The 22,807-nt window shown below is 43.7% G+C and overlaps 1 protein-coding gene across 2 annotated transcripts in view; it reads left to right on the top strand.

Moving 5' to 3' along the window:
* The window catches only part of LOC112230274 (netrin-1), a 93,283-nt gene extending 71,086 nt beyond the window's left edge, over window positions 1-22,197 (top strand). For both annotated transcript variants that reach the window (XM_042310791.1, XM_024396503.2), the window contains 2 exons: window positions 16,839-16,913; window positions 20,605-22,197. In XM_042310791.1, coding sequence (XP_042166725.1) covers window positions 16,839-16,913; window positions 20,605-20,933 — 404 coding nt within the window. In that variant the 3' untranslated portion in view covers window positions 20,934-22,197. The remainder of the gene's footprint in view (window positions 1-16,838; window positions 16,914-20,604) is intronic.
* Window positions 22,198-22,807: the final 610 nt, after the last annotated feature.

Raw genomic sequence — 22,807 nt, 5'->3', positions numbered from 1 at the left:
CTTGCCTCGAAGCGAGCATAAAAAGGCATTTAGCCCGTCTGGAAGACTCGCGTCACTGGGCAGCTCATGTCCGGGTTTTCCCTTTGTAGTCTGTAATAGTTTGGAAGCCCCGCCACATCCGACAAGCATCAGAGCCGGTGTAGTAGGTTTCAATCTTAGTCCTGTATTGACACATTTCCTGTTTGGTGGTTCGTCTGAGGGCATAGCGGGATTTCTTATAATGCGTCCGGATTAGTGTCCCGCTCCTTGACAGCTGCAGCTCTAGCCTTTATCCCGGTGCAGATGTTGCCTGTAATCCATGGCTTCTGGTTGGGGTATGTACGTACGGTCACTGTGGAGACGACGTCACCGATGCACTTATTGATGAAGCCAGTGACTGAGGTAGTATAGTCCTCAATGACATTGGATGAATCCCGGAACATATTCCAGTCTGTGCTAGCAAAACATTCCTGTAGCGTAGCATCTGCGTTTGACTACTTCCGTATTGAGCGAGTCACTGGTTCTTCCTGCTTTAGTTTTTGCTTGTAAGCAGGAATCAGGAGGGTAGAATTATGGTCACATTTGCCAAATGGAGGGTGGGGAGAGCATTGCACACATCTCTGTGTGTGGAGTGAAGGTGGTCTGAAGTTTATTTCCTCTGGTTGCACATGCTGGTAGAAATGAGGTAAAACGGATTTAAGTTAGCCTGCATTAAAGTCCCTGGCTACTAGGAGCGCCACTTCTGAATGAGAATTTTCTTGTTTGCTTATGGCCTTTTACAGCTCGTTGAGTGCGGTCTTAGTGCCAGGTACGGTTTGTGGTGGTAAATAGACGGCCACGAAAAATATAGTTTTGTCTACAGCTTATCATGAGGTACTCTACCTCAGGCGAGCAATACCTCAAGACTACCTTAATATTAGACATCGCGCACCAGCTGTTTTTTCCTGCTGATGCACGGAAATAAGATATTACCGTTTTTAATATCCCGTTGGTAGGATAGGTTCAAACAGAGCTCATCCAGTTTATTCACCAGTGATTGCATGTTGGCGAATAGAACGGATGGTAAAGGCGGGTTACCTACTCACCGACATATTCTCGCAAGGCAACCTGATCTGCGCCCCCTGTATTTCCTTATTTTCTTCATGCGAATGATGGGGATTTGGGACTTGTCTGGGAGCAACATAATATCCTTCGCATCAGACTCATTAAACACAACATATTTGTGCAGTTTGAGGTGTGTAATTGCTGTTCTGTTATCCAGAAGCTCTTTTAGGTCATAAGAGACAGTAGCATCAACATTATGTACAAAATAAGTTACAAAATATGTGAAAAAAACACAAAAAATAGCACAATTGATCAGGAGCCCGTTAAACGGCAGCCATCCCCTCCGGCGCCATTCCTTTTCCCCTCATGGGTAGTATTTCAAGTTGGTTCCTCCTGCTTCTCTCTTTCCATCTTGTCTAGGTAGGTTTAAAGGTAGACTCTCCTCTTCTGTTCTCCTCTCTTCTTTTCCTCTGTTCCATGCTTTTTTCTCTTAATAACACTAAGGGGGTGATGTGTGAGTTTGGTTTTGTGGCGCGGTCTGTCGTTGTTGGGGTGAACACATTATTTTCCCTTGTGGAGTGTGTTTGTGATTAAGTGAGGGAAGAAAAGTAGGTGTTTTTCCCTGGCCGAACTAAACAAACTGTGGGTTCTCATTTTTTGTATCCTGAACAGTGAACACAGAGGTTTTCAAAAGGCCTCACATGTGAATCACTGACTGGTCTCTTGATTTTCGACATCGCTTGATAATTTGCCATAGTTCTCGCTAGTTCAGTCAACCCTGGTTCTCTGCATTTGAGTGAGCATTAAGGCGTAGGTGTTCTTGCGGAATAAGGACTAAAGAGCTCCAATTATAATCCTATTGATTAAACTGTGTCATCGGACCAATGTAAACATCCTTACAGAGGTAACGTATAATGATACTGACCACGTAACTCCGCATAACGTAATCACCTGGGGGAATTCCTGTACATACAACTTGAATGGGGCGACATACTATGAACGTTCTACAGAAATGGGAGATGTTGAAATCAAGCAGATTGCAAGGTGGGGCACTTTGACTGACAGATTGTATCGGTCACGTCAGATTCCTGGGTAGACAGAGGTCCGGCGGGACCACCCAGGCTTCCCAACCAGAGGATGCATAGTTGCATACATTACTGGGTCTGAACTGAGCCAACCACTGGATGGCTCAGTACGTGGACAAATGGGATCTCATCCAATACATGATTGGTGACAGATGTGGTTGTTCTTATCAGGGCTACCTCACCACCAGTCCCCCAAATGAGTGCCTATGTCTTTAGTGAAGCATATATATATACACACTGAAGAAATATATAACATGCAACAATTTCAAAGATTTTACTGAGTTACAGCTCATATAACAAAATCACTGAATTGAAATAAATTCATTGGGCCCTAATCTATGGATTTCACATGACTGGAAATACAGATATGCATCTGCTGGTCACAGACACCTTAAAAAAAAGGTAGGTAGTATTACCACATTTTCTAAAATGACATTGGAGGCAGCTTATGGTAGAGAAATGAACATTCAATTCTCTGGCAACAGCTCTGGTGGACATTCCTGCACTCAGCATGCCAATTGCACACTCCCTCAAAACTTGAGACATCTGCGGCATTGTGTTGTGTGACAAAACTGAGTGGCCTTTTATTTTAGAGTGGCCTTTTATTGTCCCCAGCACCTGTGTAAGGATCATCCTGCTTAATCATCTTCTTGATATGCCACACCTGTCAGGTGGATGGAATATCTTGGCAAAGGAGAAATTCTCACTAACAGGGATGTAAAGAAATTTGTGCACAACATTTGAGAGAGATAAGCTTTTTGTGCATATGGAACATTTCTGAAATCTTTTATTTCAGCTCATGAAACCAACACTTTACATGTTGTGTTTATATTTGTGTTCAGTAGAGGGAAAGAGAGAGAGCGATATGCAGATATATACATTGTTTTATCTAGATAGAGAGACTAAGTGATGAGTCATGACCTTATTGCTACTTTGGTTTGTAAGGTTGGACTAAAGGAAAGGAAATCGGTATGCTTGGGGTGGGCTGATTATACGCGAGGCTGGACAGCTGTGCAGCAGGTGCCTCCCCCCTACCTCAACCCCAACGGACTCGGTTGAGGGAAGTGGGGGGGGGGCTATTCATTTGTCTCCAGCGACGTGTTCTGGGTTCCCCACCTCCCCGAGCACATGGAGGGGTGGAATGCATGGCGAATACCTCGGAAGGCAAGGCCCAGACAAAACACATATTGTGCGGTTAGGTCACGGATAGTGTGAGTAGTCACTCCCCCTTGGTCGTTGCCTGACAGAGATGTCTGTAGAGCAACGGAATGTGAAGGAGATTATAACAGCTGAGCTGACCACCATGATACCAACCAGTGACGTGGTATTCATTAGGCACGAAATGGAAGAAAACAGTCAGAACCGTTATAAAACGGGGAGTTACTGTCGAAAGAGCTCGTTTTCAGTTACAAAACGTTTCGGGACGGTGTGCCCTTATGAACATGATCCAAGATAATGGGCCACGATGATGATGATGAAAATGATGATGGCTGGAAGGGTTCAGGATTTGCGGTGAGACCCTCCCTGGATATTTGGGACATGAGTCTCATCTCTGGGTCCACACTACACACCCTGTGTCACGTCCTGACCGTAGTTGCTTTTTTATGTCTCTGTTTTAGTTTGGTCAGGGCGTGAGTTGGGGTGGGCATTCTATGTTTTGTAGTCTAGGTTTTGTATTTCTATGTGTTTGGCCTGGTATGGTTCAAAATCAGAGGCAGTTGGCAATCGTTGTCTCTGATTGAGAAACATACTTAGGTAGCCTGTTCCCACCTGTGTTTGTGGGTAGTTGTTTTCTGTCTGCACCAGACAGAACTGTTTCGTGTTGGTCTATTTTTGTTATTTTGATCGTAGTGTTCTGAGTTCAAATAAATATACATCATGAACACGTAACACGCTGCACTTTGGTCCTCTTCACCTTCTTCAACCCACGACAGCCATTACACCCTGTTAATACTCTCTGCTGCTTCACTGGGCTTTAGTGTTGTGTCATGGCATGTTATTACCTGCTCCGGGTTTAATATGAGAGAGAGAGGAGAGAAAGAGAGGAGAGAGAAATGGTGACCCGAGAGTGAGGGAGAGAAAGAGAACGGGAAGAAAATAGCATCGTAATAGCATTGTATCAGCGTGTCCATCATCATCATCATCGATGCTAAACTCACAATATGATTTATGGCTTGGCAATCTCAGCCTGGCTCTCACAACATGAACACATTGGCATCAGCCTCTCTCACCCTCGTCTGTTGTCTGCATGTTGGGATGGAGCCAGCATCATTGCCCAGTGACTCCACTGAAACTCAATTGCAGTAATAGGGATGACCACACTCTTGTTTTCAGATTGGTTCCACAGAACATGCCGCCCAAAACAAACAACCCACAAAAGCATCATGTCATGAATCATAAATAGACGCTTTCGCTCTCTGTTGTTTCCCAGCTGTCACTCACTGGGATCGAAAACACAACTTTTCCCTTACTTCAGGATGATAGAATGAATGAAAGAGAGAGAGAGGCTGTGTCCGAAATCTGTCTTGCCTACTATTTACTAAAACTGCATACTGTGTCCTAACCATACCACATACTATTTAGAATGTACAGTTCAGTCAAAATGTATTCAATAAGCAACAGATATCACCATACTAGACTCACCCATACTGAGAACACGTCATCTGATGTGCAACTGCACCGTTTCCCCCCATTCTATCATTATGGTGCAGCAGGTCTCACTATCAGCTGCTGTCAAACACGTCTGGATCTGAAAAGAGGATTCTCTTCCTCAATAGCAGGCAGTCGAAATTGTAGTAGATGAAAAGCCGAAACGATTATGACGTGACTTTTAAAGCATACACATTTTTTTTTAACCTACTAGAAAAACATTCTATTTTCACATACCAAAAATGCCTACTGTTATGGGTGTTGGACACGGCCAGTGTTGTGTTCGAGAACATCTCAAGTGAGACCGATTCAAGACCAAGACCGGAGCAAATCGAGACCGAGTCAAGACCAAGTCAAGACCTAGACCAGACAAATGCAAGTCCAATTCAACACCATGATTGTAAGTGTGTCATATCGCCAACGATAAGAGTTCAAAATGTTCTGTGTTCATATTTCAGAAGAACAGTTTGTTCTTCCTTACACAGAGACAAGACCGAAACACTCAATATTTGGTCTCGAGACTGGCCTCAAGTACTACAACACTGGACACGGCCAGAGAGAAGAAAGAAATGAAGAAACAAAGAAAGAAAGAAAACAATGAAGAAAACGCCCTCTTTTTGGACAGGGTCCAGCCCTACTGCTATGGTTCCAGCAGCCCAACAGCCCCGGCACTGTGGCTATAATCTAATTACATGCTTTATTTGCCACAATTTGTTTCTCAATCAGTCTTGTTCAGGGAGAAGAAAGACGTAGGGAGGAGAAAGGCCTCCCCCATGCCCCTATTTACACCTCTTTGTTCCAGCTAAGCAGGTCCCTGTCACTGGGTCCTGTCTAGGTCTTTGCGCCACTTTTATCCACGTAGATAAAAGTCTGAAAAATGTGCCTAGGACTTAAAAGACTGTAAACGTCTGTGTGGAGGGTGTCAATCAATCTCTCCCACTGCTAAAGAAGCCCTGACACGTCCAGGCGGCAAAAGAGCGTCTCTCAGCGCTTCTCCTTCCTCGCTCAAACAACCGAGAAACAACGGGAACGACACCTCCCAGTAAGAGAGCGTAGAGAGGGGATGGAGAGAGGAGGCGCGGAGGGGAGGTGCACAGAGCTCAGCGCCACTGGACTCATTCCACTTCCCCTGACTAGAGTGTCCCACACAAAGGGTACATTTGTCCTCGCGGTGGGGGACTGCCTGGTCCTGTATGGGGATCTGGGGGTGCTCGTCTCAGGAGTACACTAATGGCCAACGAGCGCTATCAAAGGAAAGTATCATGATGCCATCAAGGGGGTTTATGGGAAAACAAAAGCAGCCTTTTCCACAGGTCCGGGTCATCATTTACATGGAAATCAGGCGCCGCTCTGCCTAGTATAGACTCAATTTCATCTACTGTGCCACTTCCCCCCCCCCTCACAACTACCTTCTCCAACCCCATCAGCTGAGACGATTTTGGGTTTACTTGAATCCCCTCACCCCGCCAACCAACTTCGTCCTCTTCTAGTGTCCCTCCCAAATCAATAGCCACTCTCCCGCCCTCCTCTACTTTGGGTGCATTTTTCCTCGATTCAGCGTTACCCAGGCAACCTCATTCACCCAGAATATAAAGGGAAGTATAAGGCAGGCATGGAGCAAGGACCTGGTCACAACAATGAAGTTTGTTCATATTCAGGCTGGCTGAAAGGTCTTATCCTTCCTCCTACCAGCCCATCACCCCCTCCTCTACTCATCCTTCCCTCTCACTCCCTCTCTCTCTCTTTCCCTTCATCTCTCACTTTGTGAACAGATAACACTATTAAAGCTTTTTCAGAGAGTTTCGAGCGAACTGTGCCGATAGAGTACTCTGGATCCAATGTGTGTCAGTTAGAGAGGGAAAGAAGAAAAATGTGGGGTGAATAAAGGGGAACAAATAATTTTAATTTCTATGTTTGGCCTCGCGTCATACACTCTTTACTGAAGGTGACTGGCTGTGTGACAGCGCAGCATGGGGCAATCAGGAAAGCCATGGCACCTTTTCTGTCAAGGTTAACTCAGAGAAGTGGGCTGTGTGGATACACACTTAAAGTCCCAGTAATTCATCACAAACCTGTTACCTTTTCACATTACCTAACCAAACTGAGTCAAGGCAAGCAGTACTACTCTGGCCTGATGCATCTACCATAGTTGCTGAAACTGTGGTGGAATAAACTAAATATCTGAGCCAGCACAGTACAGTTCAGAGGCCTCATTTATAAATGTTGTGTACATCTAAAATATACCCCTAAAACATGCATGCGCCCATTTTTCGCCCATATTGTATTGCAAAACATGCAAGTATTGTGTGCAAAATTGGGGATATGATATGACATGATTTTTCCCCAAAACCCCCACAAAAAAACTGGAAAACATAACAACAATATGCTGCCATTAGCCATAAGAGTGAAAATCAATGTATTTTATTTTTGGAATCTAAAATAATTTGACATACAGTACCAGAAGTGGTCATAGCCCTTGACTTATTCCATATTTGTTGTGTTAAAAGTTCAAAATGGATTAAATACATGTTTTTAAAAAATCAACCATCTACACACAATACACCATGATTACAAAGTGAAAACATGTTTTAGAATTTCTTGCAAATGTATTGAAAATTAAATACAGAAATAACTCAATTACTTAAGTATTCACACCCCTGAGTCAATACATGTTAGAATCACCTTTGGCAGTGATTACAGCTGTGAGTCTTTCTGGGTAAGAGCTTTCCACACCTGGATTGTACAATATTTGCCTATTATTCTTTAAAAAAATGTCAAAGTTGGTTGTAAGATCATTGCTAGACAGCCATTTTAAAGTCTTGCACTAGATTTTCAAGCCGATTTAAGTCAAAACTGTAACTAGGCCACTCAGGAATATTTAATGTCGTCTTGGTAAGCAATTGTTTTATTTTATTGTCATTCTGAAAGGTGGATTTGTCTCCCAGTGTCTGTTGAATAGCAGACTGAACCAGGTATTCCATTAGCATTTTGTCTGTGCTTAGCTCTATTCCATTTCTTTTAATCCTAAAAAAAAACTCTAGTCCTTGCCGATAACAAGCATACCCATAACATGATGCAGCAACCACCATGCTTGAAAATATGAAGAGTGGTACTCAGTGATGTGTTGGAAGTGTCCCAAACATAACGATTTGTATTCAGGACAAAAAGTGAATTTCATTGCCACATTTTTTGCTGCATTACTTTTGTGACTTGTTGCAAACAGGATTCATGTTTTGTAATATTTGTATTATCTACAGGCTTCCTTCTTTTCACTCTGTCATTTAGATTAGTATTGTGGAGTGACTACATCCTCCTTTTTCTCCTATCACAGCCATTGAACTTTGTAGCTGTTTTGAAGTCATGGTGAAAACCTTTTAGCAATTTCCTTCCTCTGCGGCAAATGAGTTAGGAAGGATGCCTGTATCTTTGTAGTGTCTGGGTGTATTGATACACCATCCAAAGTGTGATTAATAACTTCACCACGCTCAAAGGGATATTCAATGTCTGTTTATTTTATTTGTTTACTCATCCACCAATGCGAGCCCTTCTTTGCAAGGCATTGGAAAACCTCCCTGGTCGTTGTGGTTGAATCTTTTTTATTTATTTATTTCACCTTTATTTAACCAGGTAGGCTAGTTGAGAACAAGTTCTCATTTGCAACTGCGACCTGGCCAAGATAAAGCATAGCAGTGTGAACAGACAACACAGAGTTACACATGGAGTAAACAATTAACAAGTCAATAACACAGTAGAAAAAAAAGGGGGAGTCTATATACAATGTGTGCAAAAGGCATGAGGAGGTAGGCGAATAATTACAATTTTGCAGATTAACACTGGAGTGATAAATGATCAGATGGTCATGTACAGGTAGAGATATTGGTGTGCAAAAGAGCAGAAAAGTAAATAAATAAAAACAGTATGGGGATGAGGTAGGTGAAAATGGGTGGGCTATTTACCAATAGACTATGTACAGCTGCAGCGATCGGTTAGCTGCTCAGATAGCTGATGTTTGAAGTTGGTGAGGGAGATAAAAGTCTCCAACTTCAGCGATTTTTGCAGTTCGTTCCAGTCACAGGCAGCAGAGTACTGGAACGAAAGGCGGCCAAATGAGGTGTTGGCTTTAGGGATGATCAGTGAGATACACCTGCTGGAGCGCGTGCTACGGATGGGTGTTGCCATCGTGACCAGTGAACTGAGATAAGGCGGAGCTTTACCTAGCATGGACTTGTAGATGACCTGGAGCCAGTGGGTCTGGCGACGAATATGTAGCGAGGGCCAGCCGACTAGAGCATACAAGTCGCAGTGGTGGGTGGTATAAGGTGCTTTAGTGACAAAACGGATGGCACTGTGATAGACTGCATCCAGTTTGCTGAGTAGAGTGTTGGAAGCCATTTTGTAGATGACATCGCCGAAGTCGAGGATCGGTAGGATAGTCAGTTTTACTAGGGTAAGCTTGGCGGCGTGAAATGTACTATTCGGCGTGAAATGTACTATTCGACTGAGGGACCTTATAGATAATTGTATGTGTGGGGTACAAAGATGAAATAGTCATTCAAAAATCCTGTTAAACATTATTATTGGACACAGAGTGAGTCCATGCAACTTATTACGTGACTTGTTAATCACATTTTCACTCCTGAACTTATGTAGGCCGTAACAAAGGGCTTGAATACTTACTGACATTTCAGCTTTTCATTTTTTATTCATTTGTAAACATTTCTAAAAACACAATTCCACTTTGACATGTAGGCCATAGAATATCAATTTTAAATTCAGGCTGTAACACAAAATGTGAACAAATTCAAGGGGTGTGAAAACTTTCTTTAGGCACTTTAGGAATCAATTTCCTGTTTATTTTATTTTCATAACCGCTGCAGAATAAATTTCTCCTATTTTCTAGCCATGATCGGTACATTTTCCCGAAGTAGCCATACAACAAACAACGATGCATCTCTCGTTTAATTGGGCCTAGTAGCCTAAATAGATCCTCTGTTTTTTTAAAGCTAAACTTGCTTTTTGCCTGACTAACCTCTGGTGGCAGAGCATTCCATGATGACATGGCTCTATACATACTGCACAGTACCTAGCCTAAATAGATAGGCCTTGACTTTTTAAAAATTTTGTTACGTTACAGCCTTATTTTAAAATGTATTAAATTGTTTTTTCCCCCCCTCATCAATCTACACACAATACCCCATAATGACAAAGCAAAACATTTTTTTGCTCATTTATAAAAACTGAAATATCACATTTACATAAGTATTCAGACCTTTACTCAGTACTTTGGCAGCGATTACTTTGGCAGCGATTGGGTATGACACTATAAGCTTGGCACACCTGTATTTGGGGAGTTTCTCACATTCTTCTCTGCAGATCTTCTCAAGCTCTGTCAGGTTGGATGGGGAGCGTTGCTGCACAGCTATTTTCAGGCTTCTCCAGAGATGTTCGATCGGGTTCAAGTCCGGGCTCTGGCTGGACCACTCAAGGACATTCAGAGACTGTCCCGAAGCCACTCCTGCGTTGTCTTGGCTGTGTGCTTAGGGTCGTTGTCCTGTTGGAAGGTGAACCTTCACCCCAGTCTGAGGTCCTGAGCATGTTCTCATCAAGGATCTAACTGTACTTTGCTTCAATCCTGACTAGTCTCCCAGTCCCTGCTGCTGAAAAACATCCCCACAGCATGATGCTGCCACCACCATGCTTCACCGTAGGGATTGTGCCAGGTTTCCTCCAGAAGTGACGATTGGCATTCAGGCCAAAGAGTTCAATCTTGGTTTTATCAGACCAGAGATTCTAGTTTCTCAAGGTCTGAGAGTCTTTAGGTGCCTTTTGGCAAACTCCTAGCGGGCTGTCATGCGCCTTTTACTGAGGAGTGGCTTCCATCTGGTCACTACCATAAAGGCCTCATCGTTGGAGTACTGCAGAGATGGTTGTCCTTCCGGAAGGTTCGCCCATCTCCACAGAGGAACTCTAGAGCTCTGTCAGAGTGACCATTAGGTTCTTGGTCACCTCCCTGACCAAGGCCCTTCACCTCCGATTGCTCAGTTTGGTCAGGCGGCCAGCTCTAGGAAGAGTCTTGGTGGTTCTAAACATTTTCCATTTAAGAATGATGGAGAACACTGTGTTCTTGGGGACCTTCAATGCTGCAGAAATATTGTGGTACCCTTTCCTAGATCTGTGCGGACAATTCCTTCGACCCTCATAGCTTGGTTTTTGTTCTGACATGCACTGTCAACTGTGGGACCTTATATAGACAGGTGTGTGCCTTTCCAAATCATGTCCAATCAATTGAATTTCCCACAGGTGGACTACAATCAAGTAGTATAGAAACATATCAAGGATGATCAATGGAAACAGGATGCGCCTGAGCTACATTTCGAGTCTCATAGCAAAGGGCCTGAATACTTATTTACATAAGGTATCTGTTTTTTATTTTTAATACATTTGCAAACATTTCTAAAAACATGTTTTCGCTTTGTCATTAGGGGGTTATTGTGTGTAGATTGCTTAGGATTTTTTTGTATTTAATCCATTTTTACTATAACAACAAAGTTAACGTGTCTGAATACTTTCTGAAGGCACTGTATTTCCAGTTTTGCTGTAGCCGATGTTATCCTATAGGCAGCGCAGATTATAACATACAGTCGAATTTCACAGGTGAACCGGCAGTTGATCTTTTACATTGAAGTACGCATGTACAGTAGCCTACTGTAATAAAAAGTCAATGTTACAGAATTCACGACAGTCCGGAATATTTGGGGAAAAAGTCAATGCAAAACATTGTTGAATTCTAACTTCTGCTGACAGGTCCAAATAAATGTTCCATTTCCATGTTCCAAAAATTCTTTCAGAAACTGTCACAATCGTTTGAAAAAATACAGAATAAATGACTGCAAAAGATGAAAACATTCTGGCAACACCTCCATAAACATTTGATAACATTTATTGTTGAAACTGCCGTGGCCTAATTCTAATAGTTCCAGATTATACAGTAAATAAACGAGTTTATTGTAACCATGAAAGGTGAATGCAGGGCGCTTCCAGGCGGAGTTACAATACACAGTTTTACGACGGGCTGATTTATAACGGGAAACATGCATATGTATGGGGTGCGCCAAGTCTATAAATATACATTTTTTTAGACATACGTATTATTTTCAGAAATTTCACATGCAGATACTTAGTCTGAAATTTAAGCAATGGTTATAAATGAGGCCCATGGCCGGTCCCTAGCTGTGTCAGGTATTTATTTGTTCACTGTGGAGGAGTGGACACCAAAAAGGGCTTTGGCTAACGCTTCATGGGCCGCTAATTTCCTTCCTGACCTCTCTTTGTCGTGGCTATGACCCCCTACCTCCCCTCCTCCCACCCATCACCGGGACCACCACCCCTAGGTTCCCCTATTGCAATAAATGCCAAAGCTTGACACGGCCCTGGGGGGGGGTCTCGAAGGGTGGATTTGGGGGGCGAGTTGAAAAGGAATGGGAGTTGGGGTAAGCCGGTGGGGGCCTAGGGGGTGTATAGGTCTGGAAAGTGGGGTTTGGAGGGACATAGTGGTTGAGCTGACAAGAGAACATTTTGCGCCCTGAAATCAAAAACATCGTGGCTATGCCAACTCCTTTTTCTTATTATATATATATATATATATAAAATTGTATTTGCATAGTGGCATATGTTGAGTAGAGGCATTTTGAGGATTTCCACATGGGATTTTTTTAGTATAGGTTTGGACTTTTTGTTGTTGCCTAATGTCATTTATATGATCAAAAACATTAGCAGAATCTTTTTTAATACCACACCGGAATGACCAGCTACTCTAACACTGACAAACTGAGAGCAATAAAAATGATCTGGTCTTGAATGCGAACAATAGCCCAGGCCAATGAAGAGACATTTCTACAATATTAGGAGGAATATATATACGCACAGATTGTACATTATTAGGGGGAATATATATACAGTGGGGAGAACAAGTATTTGATAACCTGCAAAACGGCAGTGTTTCCTACTTACAAAGCATGTAGAGGTCTGTAATTTTTATCATAGGTATACTTCAACTGTGAGAGACGGAATCTAAAACAAAAATCCAGAAAATCACATTGTATGATTAAGTAATTAATTTGCATTTTATTGCATGACATAAGTATTTGATACATCAGAAAAGCATAACTTAATATTTGGTACAGAAACCTTTGTTTGGAATTACAGAGATCATACGTTTCCTCTAGTTCCTGACCAGGTTTGCACACATTGCAGCAGGGATTTTGGCCCACTCCTGCTAATTAATTACTTAAAAATCATACAATGTGATTTTCTGGATTTTTGTTTTATATTCCGTCTCTCACAGTTGAAGTGTACCTATGATACAAATGACAGACTTCTACATGCTTTGTAAGTAGGAAAACCTGCAAAATTGGCAGTGTATAAAATAGTTGTTCTCCCCACTGTATATTATACCACAACATTGTTGAGTACTCATTTCTGATTGGTTAGAAGGGCATTCTAGAATGGACATTAAAACCAGATAACGGGACAGTTGGAAAAGATATCGGGACACCTTGCAATCATTACGCAATATTCGTCTACACATGCAGACTGTACTTGCTACAAAGTTACAAAAAGCTAAACCAAAAAACACACAAACCGAAATTGTATACATTGTAAATGCAGGTTCAACAAGGGAAAGGTTCTAGCGACAGTAGCATTGATTTGTTTTTGCAGAGACCTTTTTGGGAGCATCTGATGACCTAATGTGGTGAGTGATGAACATACATTTTCCCGGTCCCTACAGTTGCAGTCATGATGCACGTGGCACTATGCTGTCAAATCCTACCGGATGTTTCTGGTTTGACCAGCTGTTTTCAGCAACGGGTATTTTTTAATTCGGGTTGTCATTGCCAGGTTCGCTAGCAACAAACTACACTGATCAAAAATATAAACGCAACATATAAAGTGTTGGTCCCTTGTTTCATAAACTGAAATAAAAAATCCCAGAAATGTTCCATACGCACAAAAGCTTACTTCTTTCAAAATGTGTGCACAAATTTGTTTACATCCCTGTCACGCCTGCTTCCACTCCCCCTCTCTGGCTCTCGCGGTTACCAGGCTGCTTATCATTACGCACACCTGTCACCATCGTTATGCATATCAGCGCTTCATCGGACTCCATCACATTATTAATTACTTCCCTTCTATATTGGTCACTTCCTCAGTTTCTTTCCGAGTCAGCATTAATGTTGTTGTGTCCCTTATCAAGATGCTGTTCATGTTTTGTTTCCTGTCTGTGTCTTCATTAAATATTAACTCCCTGTACTTGCTTCTCCTCTCCCAGCGTCTGTCCTTACAATCCCTGTTAGTGAGCATTTCTCCTTTGCCAAGTTAATCCATCCACCTGACAGGTGTGGCATATCAAAAAGCTGATTTAAACATCATGATCATTACACAGGTGCACCTTGTGCGGGGGACAATAAAAGGCCACTCTAAAGTTAGCAGTTTTGTTATACCACAGATGTCTCATGTTTTGAGAGAGTGTGCAATTGGCATGCTGACTGCAGGAATGTCCACCAGAGAATCAAATGTTTATTTCTCTACCAAAAACTGCCTCCAACGTTGTTTTAGAGGATTTGGCATTATGTCCAACCGGCATCACAACCGCAGACCATGTGTAACCACGCCAGCACAGGACCTCCACATCCGGCTTCTTCACCTGGGGGGGTCGTCTGAGACCAGCCACCTGGACAGCTGATGAAACTGGGGGTTTGCACCACCAAAGAATTTCTGCACAAACTGTCAGAAACCGTCTCAGGGAAGCTCATATGTGTGCTCGTCATTTTCACCAGGGTCTTGACCTGACTGCCATCATAAACGAATTCAGTGGAAAAATTCTCACCTTCGATGGCCACTGGCACGCTGGAGAAGTGTGCTCTTCACGGATTAATGACAGTTTCAACAATCGGGAAAATGGCGTCGTGTGGGGAGAGTGGTTTGCTGATGTTAACATTGTGAACAGAGTGCCCCATGGTGGCGGTGGGGTCACGGTATGGGCAGGCATAAGCTAAGGAACAGAATTGCATTTTATCGATGGCAATTTGATACAGATACCGTGACAAGATCCTGAGGCCCATTGTTGTGCCATTCATCCACCGCCATCACCTCATGTTTCAGCATTATAATGCACGGCCCCATATCGCAAGGATCTGTACACAATTCCTGGAAGCTAAAAATGTCCCAGTTCTTCCTTGGCCTTCAAACTCCCCAGACATGTCACCCATTGAGCATGTTTGGGTGTACTCTATCAACATGTATGGCAGCGTTTTCCAGTTCCTGCCAACATCCAACTTTACGCAGCCATTGAAGAGGAGTGGGACACCATTCCTCAGGCCACAATCAACAGCCTGATCAACTCTATGCGAAGGATATGTGTTGCGCTGCATGAGGCAAATGGTGGTCACGCCAGATACTGACTGGTTTTCTGATCCACGCCCCTACCCTATTTTTTTTTAAAGGTATCTGTATTCTCAGTCATGTGAAATCCATAGATTAGGGCCTAATTTATTTATTTAAATTGACTGATTTCCTCATATGTACTGTAACCCAGTAAAATATTTGCAATTGTTGCGTTTGTTTTTGTTCAGTGTATTTAGCCTGCTTTTCTATTCTAGTGTTTGATATGCTCTCTCCTCGTAATGAACAGTGTCGAGTGTCCTGACGAGAAGGCAAACTTTTCTCGCTATGCCAGGCAAAATCGTTATGGATGTATCCAAATGAATGTCAATAGAAAACAGCTTTTAAAAAATGCAAATGCGGCTACTTTGCTGTTATTCTGGCTGCAGAGGTCGTGACTGTGCTAGCTAGAAAGGAAGATGGAGGTTGTCAGCGAGCATGGCAACGGAACATATAGAACGAACGACTGGGTCTCGTCCATAAATGTCGAACTAATCGAACGAACGACTGGCAACCAACATTTTATTTCCAAGGTAATGTACAGATTGTCGGTGTTTATCCCTTACATTCTGGCTACAGTAGGTTACTAAATAGACTTTTCAGTGGCACTACCCAATGATGAAGATGAAGCCTAGGCTACTCACCGGTGATGGCCCAATAGCCTATCTCAAGATGAGCTACTTTTGAAAAACGGTGCTGTTTGCTCATAATCACTCAAGTCAAAATGGCTCAAAAATCAAGTTTAAAAAAAAAAGATTCTACAGACAGATTAGTCTTCTCTTTTCAGAAGTAGGCATTTGCTTTCCTAACTGTATGTTTTTATCCCGATTGTATTTGGAAAAAGGCAAACTGACAGCCGTAACCAACCATAGATATATAATCCATAGATGGCAGCTCCCATTTAAATCAGGGCTGGCATCCATTGCTAGTGTACCCATGAGTTTAATAGTCAAACTGTCAGTGTTAGAGGTTCTAAAACCCTTCTATTGATTATATGTCCATGGCCACAACGCAACAAGCTGTTCTATATTTGGCGAGAGTGCTTTCCTGACTGTAAAATTATAATTTAATCCACAGCAATTTTTTTTAAAGAAGCTATTGAGATTCTGCTGCTAAATGATGCTCTCTGGTGTAGTATATGGGCATGAATTTTTCAGCCAAGAGTACTATAATTTTAGGCAAAATGATTTCAATTTATCAGGAGGCGATGCAGCATCTCCAGCATCTCTTTGACAGAGGGGTGTTGGGTGGCGGTCGGTGTGGGGATTGTGGGGGTTAATTTGAGTGGTTTTCTGAAGCGGTGGCCTGGTTGGTGGCACAATAAGCAGCAGTCCAGAGGTCCTCCCATCAGAGCTATAGGGCCGGGGCGGACGCCTGCATCCGCAGGACCCTTTTTGTCTGGTCTCATTTCTATTGGCCACCACTCCTCTCAATGCACCATAAGCCCTATTAGAGGAAGACACAATTGAACCTGGCAGATGTGTATCGGGAGTAAAAGTGCAAGGAATCTTGAAGGAGATGTGGTCTCACTTTTGCCTTTTTTTTCACAGTTTGTGTTGCTACCTCTTTAGTTGTTTTAACCTAGTGTGCATCTTATTCTCTCTCTCTCTCTCTCTCTCTCTCTCTCTCTCCTACATGCAGACTGCGACTCCTATTGCAAGGCGTCGAAAGGCAAACTGAAGATCAACATGAAGAAATACTGCAAGAAAGATTACGGTGAGTTGAGTTCCATCCTCTGTGCAGTACAGTCTACAATCCTACAGTAGAAGCTCACGCTGCCTCCTGAGCCCCGGTGGACTAGTAGCTAGCTACATCTTTATTTACAACACCCAGCACCAAGCCCAGGCATCCCCCCCAGGACAACCCTACAGCTCCTGGGCATTCTAGTGACGGCTTACTCCGGCTTTTCAAGAAAGAAAGTCAAAGGATCAAACAAAGGAGGGGGACAAGCCATCAGAGAGAAGAGCTTAGGGTGTGAGGATCGAGAGGGTGCGAAGGGGAGGGGGGTTCCCGGGATGATGGACAGCCCAGCAGGTATTTAAGGGCAAGGCGGATAATGTATAAAGCAAAGTCGGTGTGACGGACAGTTGGGGTGCGCGTCTAAAGGTCCTCATTAAGGGGAACTTAAGGGATGGGCCTTTTCAGACAGGCATTCCTGTGGCCATCCCATCCGGCTGCCCTGGCCATTGAAAAGGTTGAAAAGGTGCTTTAGGTGGTTAAGACCCTGGTGAAGGTTGTGGAGGTTTGACCCTGACCTGATTGAAGCCAGTCTGTTAAATCAGTCAACCAAGACGGGGCATCCTGCCTGAAAATACCTTGGCAGATTGAATGAATGACAGCCCAGGCATTGTTCCTGAGTTTTTTTTGTTGTTGAGAGGTTGGATCCAGGCATGGTGTCAGGAGGAATCCCCTGTGCCACAAATAAAAAGTGGCATAAATTGTTTCTCTTTGCAGCTCTTTAAGAGGCAATTGCTAAAAAAAAAGATGGCCGATTATAGATGTGAAAATACTCTGCCGTGTGGTGTTTGGTAAAAAATAAAAAAATAAAAAAATACGCTTGCCATGCATATGCAAATAAAGAAAAGTTTTGCACCACAGTAACTAGTTTGTGGCCATTTGTAGGCGAACAGGTTTAATGAGTGGTAAAAAACAAAAGCTCTGTGGATCATTGATCCCCGGCAGCAGAGCTCATGTGTGAAGGAGGTGTAGCAGTTAGGGTCTCCAGTGAGTCAGGCATTAGGAGCCCTCGGTGGAGGATTTGGAACATGCACCTCCAATGGAGTATAACGGGGCCATGTTTCACCTCTTAGGCCCACGCAAGAGTCAATAGACCCCCCGTAGGGAGACGCACTCTGTCCTGGGGAAGCCCAGTGATGTGTTGTGGTCTTCAGCTGTACAAACTCTTACCCTTATACACTGAAAATAAGTCTGTCTATAAGTCAGAGCTTGTCAGTGCCCACTGAAGACCCATAGGGGAGAGGAGATGGGGAGTGAGGTGGGATCCTACCCAGGTGCACCCCAGGTGCATGTCATCAAGACATCATGCTGTAGCTCAGACTCAGCAGTGTTGAGAGCGCAGCTCAACAAAACAGGGAGTGTCCTCTACCCCCATCCTAGTCTATCATAGGCAGGCAGGTCTGGCAGGCACCGGAGGAGGAGTGTGTAGAGGGGACCTGCTGGTATTGATGAGTGATCCCAATACCACCCCAGCATGCCTCAGGGAAGGCTGTGACTACATGTTTTGTGTGTGTGTGTGTGTGTGTGTGTAATGGTCCACAGTGGGGTTAGGGTACACGCTCCTCTGCTTCAGAGCAGGCTACAGTAAGTGAACCCCCACTGTTTCACTCTTACTGTTCTCCTCAATGACCAATCACAGGCCATTTCCTCTGCTTCCCCCTTAGGCCATCTCCAACATTACCCAAGCCCTACGCAGCCCTCCCTAACCCGCCCTGGGTCCAGCCTCCCTGCCAAGGCCTGGGTTTAATCCACTTTCTCCCTGCTTCACCATACCTCAGGGGGGCTTTGTAATGGTCCTGTACAGGGATAAGACTCGCCTCACGCTTTACACTTCAGGAAGGTTTACTGGAGGGTCCCGGTGTGGCGGAGAGCATTAGGAGTGCAGTGTCTCGCTGTGCCTCGGGTCTATGCTGGATAACATGCAGACACACTCCAACCCCCATAGAGAACCACAGGGTGCTTGGATACAGCAATGTTTCCATACAAAAGGGCTGAAATGACAGTGGAACAGGGCTTCACAATAGGTTGAGTTATTTACAGTTTGGTCTCTCAGGGTTTCACCCTGTGTTGTTGTGCAAACACAAACAGAGAGCGCCTTCCAGTGGTGACACCAGGGAAGGACAGGGTGACAGAGGGCACCAATAGGGTTCACCACCAGGTCAACAGCCAGTTCAACCAATGCCCATGCTAATATTACTATTAAAGACACCAGGAAGGCTAATGCTAGCAGAAAAGGACACCAGGGCCCTATTTGATAACCCTGTGATCTACCATGCATGGCGTCAAATCTGCAGTGCAGTGCAGGATATGTCTCATTTAGAGCCATTTAGAGAGCCATGACATTCACGCTCAGGGATAGTCAGCCTGTGTGTATAGGAGGTTAAGCTAATGACCCCTGGTTTAACGACTGCTGTTCCATTTTAAGGTGATCTATGCTGCTTTTGAGAGCTGTCTGTGCTCTCTCTCCTTGATCCTCTCCGTAATAAATCATACTATCACAGAGCCGCTCCCCCAAAAACCCATCTCCTCACAGCCCATCCCTGCCTCTTAATCACATCCCAAATCAAATCCCCTGACATCTATAATGGACGTGGAGCTGGATCTGCTCCCGGGCGACATTTGTCTTGACAGCACTTCCCTTGGAGGATACAAGCCTCTGATGGGCGTCTGGTTAGGTTAGAGGTCCAGTCTCCTGGCCACTGGGGCCGGCTGAGTAGGTAGTTGCCGATGGAGAAGCCAACCTCACTTTATTTTTTATAAAAAAAATAATTAAAAAAAGAGAATAGAACAGAACCCTGCCCTTGAGGCTTTGTCAGTTCTGGTGTTTTCAGTGTCCCGTAATGCCGCTTGGACAGTGGAGATCACAGCGTCTCATGGCGCTAGTCTGTGGAGCTAGTAGCACTGACTGGAGACGCACATGGACCAGTGGACTAAGAGCTAGAGGATTCAGCAACAGACAGTAGGCTACCCCGGCGTCAGTAATATGAGCCAGTTTCCTACAGCAGGAAAATAATCCTGCAGCAACGGGAAATGTAAATTAGTATGTGGATTATAATGACTGGATATTTTTGTATCGTAAGGGAGGGACCATCAAGTCTGACATTACAAAGTGGAAATTAGAAACGTTAGAAACCTTTTTAAAACTCAAAGACGCTACACTTCTTAAATGTCCTACGCTGCAGGAAACTTCACTTGCAACAGGGTGATTCAATTAAGATCCTACATCTGTACTGGGAGATACACTAGCACTTTTCCCTCTCTCCTGTCATACTGAATGGCCAGAGAGAGAGAGAGATGTCTAGGCAAAGCTTTTGCAAGAAGGAAAAGGGATTCCATGGGAAATGTCCGACTCGGTCAAACTGAATTATTTTGTCCCCGGGTGCCATAGTAACTGTTGCTGGGATCATGGCGTGTGGGTCTAGAGAAGAGCAGGGTCACAGCAGGTCAGGCTAGCAGGAATGGAGCAGACGATACGGACCGGGTTGCTCTCCTGTGCCAAGAGGACATGGATGGGGTTTTAATTGAAGCCTGTGATATAGACACGAACCCCGGTGATAAAGATAAGAATAACAGCACTGTCACGTGTATCCCTTTGAGCAGGAAATTCTAATGCTAGAATTGAGTCAAACACAAAGACATAACAAAAATAGTCTCTCTCCCCCCTCCCCAGCTGTCCAGGTGCACATTCTGAAGGCGGACAAGGCGGGCGAGTGGTGGAAGTTCACCGTCAACATCATCTCTGTCTACAAGCAGGGCGAGAGCCGCATCCGCCGCGGCGACCAGTTCCTGTGGGTCAGGGCCAAGGATGTGGCGTGCAAGTGTCCAAAGATCAAGACCGGGAAGAAGTACCTGCTCCTGGGTAACAATGAGGATTCTCCAGGGCAGTCTGGAGTGGTGGCCGATAAGGGCTCCCTGGTCATCCAGTGGAGAGACACATGGGCCCGTCGGCTGAGGAAGTTCCAGCAACGTGAGAAGAAAGGCAAGTGCAAGAAGGCATAGGCGGAAAGGACGGCCGACGCCTGGAGCGAGGGAATGGAACGCGGGACAGGAGAACAGACGAGTGGGTGTTGAAAAAGGGCGAGAGGAGAGCGAGGGAGACCGAGGAAGGAGAGAAAAGGGACTGTGCGTTGTCGCTACTTTTTCGAGTAGAAGCATGAAGAGAATATTATTGAGCAGATTTTTTTTTTCTAGTGGACTTTTGTGAAGGAGCTCACGCTGCAGGTGTCATTGCTTCGTTGTTTTTTCCTTTGAGATTTGTCTCTGTGGATTTGCCAAGTTTGCACCTATTACCAGTATATATAAAGTTATGTGTGTTCATTTTTTTTTCATATTGATATTTCATAGCCCTATTTTATGAGTATTATGTGCTGGTGCGAAGACACCACCAATCAAGCCACTGCATTATCACAAGCTCTGTTTTCTGTCGTTTTTAGGGTTAGCGAATAATATCACTGACAAACCAGCCTGCATCGTCAAACGTCCTCACTTCAACTTTTTTGCTGCTGAAATTGTGTGTCCTATTGGCAGTGCAGCAAAAAGTGCCATAAAATAACATTGGTTCTTCTGCGCCTTGGAAATGCACGTTTCATGTATTATCAAATAAGTTGCCTTTCGCTTCACCCGGTCATATGTAACCTAAAACGCACAGTAACTAGCTACGTTCTTTATTATATCACGGGTGTGACATATTGTACATTTGATTGAATGTTGGCCCCTAGATGAAGACAGTGAAATGGCAAGAAAGAAAATTCATGTCCATTCTTAAAAGGTGTACAATATATTTGACTCCAGCATTGTTAACCACGCTTAATCAAGGATATTATTTTAAATCTACACATTTTTCTTTGTCCGGTTTCAGTATTCAGAAATGAATGCACGTTCATTGTGAATTGTGGTGATGAACACACTCTTGTACAGTTTCAAACTGCATGTCAACCTGTCTCCAAAAAGGATGGTTATTATGTCAAATACATGGCGTCCATATTAGGACAGCGTCAGATGAGTTGATGTCCTAATATGGACACTGTATCCTTACTCTCTTTTTGACTGGTGCTGCTGCCTAATTTCATGGTTAGTGTTTTTAATAATCATTTTGCTGGATTCCCAAGAAGACAAAATGTCTGGGATTTCAAAGACTCCTGCTATTAGAACAATAACAACCAGATTTAAATTTAGGATCACTTGCTTTAATATTTTATTAAAGTTTGGTTCAATTATACTGAACAAACATAAGTGCAACATGCAAAAATGAACGATTTTACTGAGTTATAATTCAATATAAGGAAATTAGTCAATTGAAATAAATGATTTAGACCCTAATCTATGGATTTCACATGACTAGGCAGGGGCCCACCCACTGGGGAGCCAGGCCCAGCCAATCAGAATGACTTTCCCCTCACAAAATGGCTTTATTACAGACAGAAATCCTCCTCAGTTTCATCAGCTGTACGGGTGGCTGATCTCAGACGATGCCGCATGTGAAAAAGCTGGATGTGGCAGAGGGATATGGTAGAGAAATTAACATGAAATTATCTGGCAACAGCTCTGGTGGACATTCCTGCAGTCAGCATGACAATTGCATGCTCCCTCAAAACTTGAGACATCTGTGGCATTGTGTTGTGTGACAAAACTGCACATTTTAGAGTGGCCTTTTATTGTTGCCAGCACAAGGTGCACCTGTGTAATGATCATGGTGTTAAATCAGCTTCTTGATATGCCACACCGGTCAGGTGGATAGATTATCTTGGCAAAGAAGAAATGCTCACTAACAGGGAAGTAAACAAATGTGTGCACAAAATTGGAGAGAGATACAAGCTTTTTGTGCATATAGAACATTTCTGGGATCTTTTATTTCAGCTCATAAAACACTTTAC

This window comes from Oncorhynchus tshawytscha, linkage group LG32 (genome assembly GCF_018296145.1).
Source record: "Oncorhynchus tshawytscha isolate Ot180627B linkage group LG32, Otsh_v2.0, whole genome shotgun sequence".
Lineage (NCBI taxonomy): Eukaryota > Metazoa > Chordata > Actinopteri > Salmoniformes > Salmonidae > Oncorhynchus > Oncorhynchus tshawytscha.
This window is presented reverse-complemented; position numbering and strand designations above follow the sequence as displayed.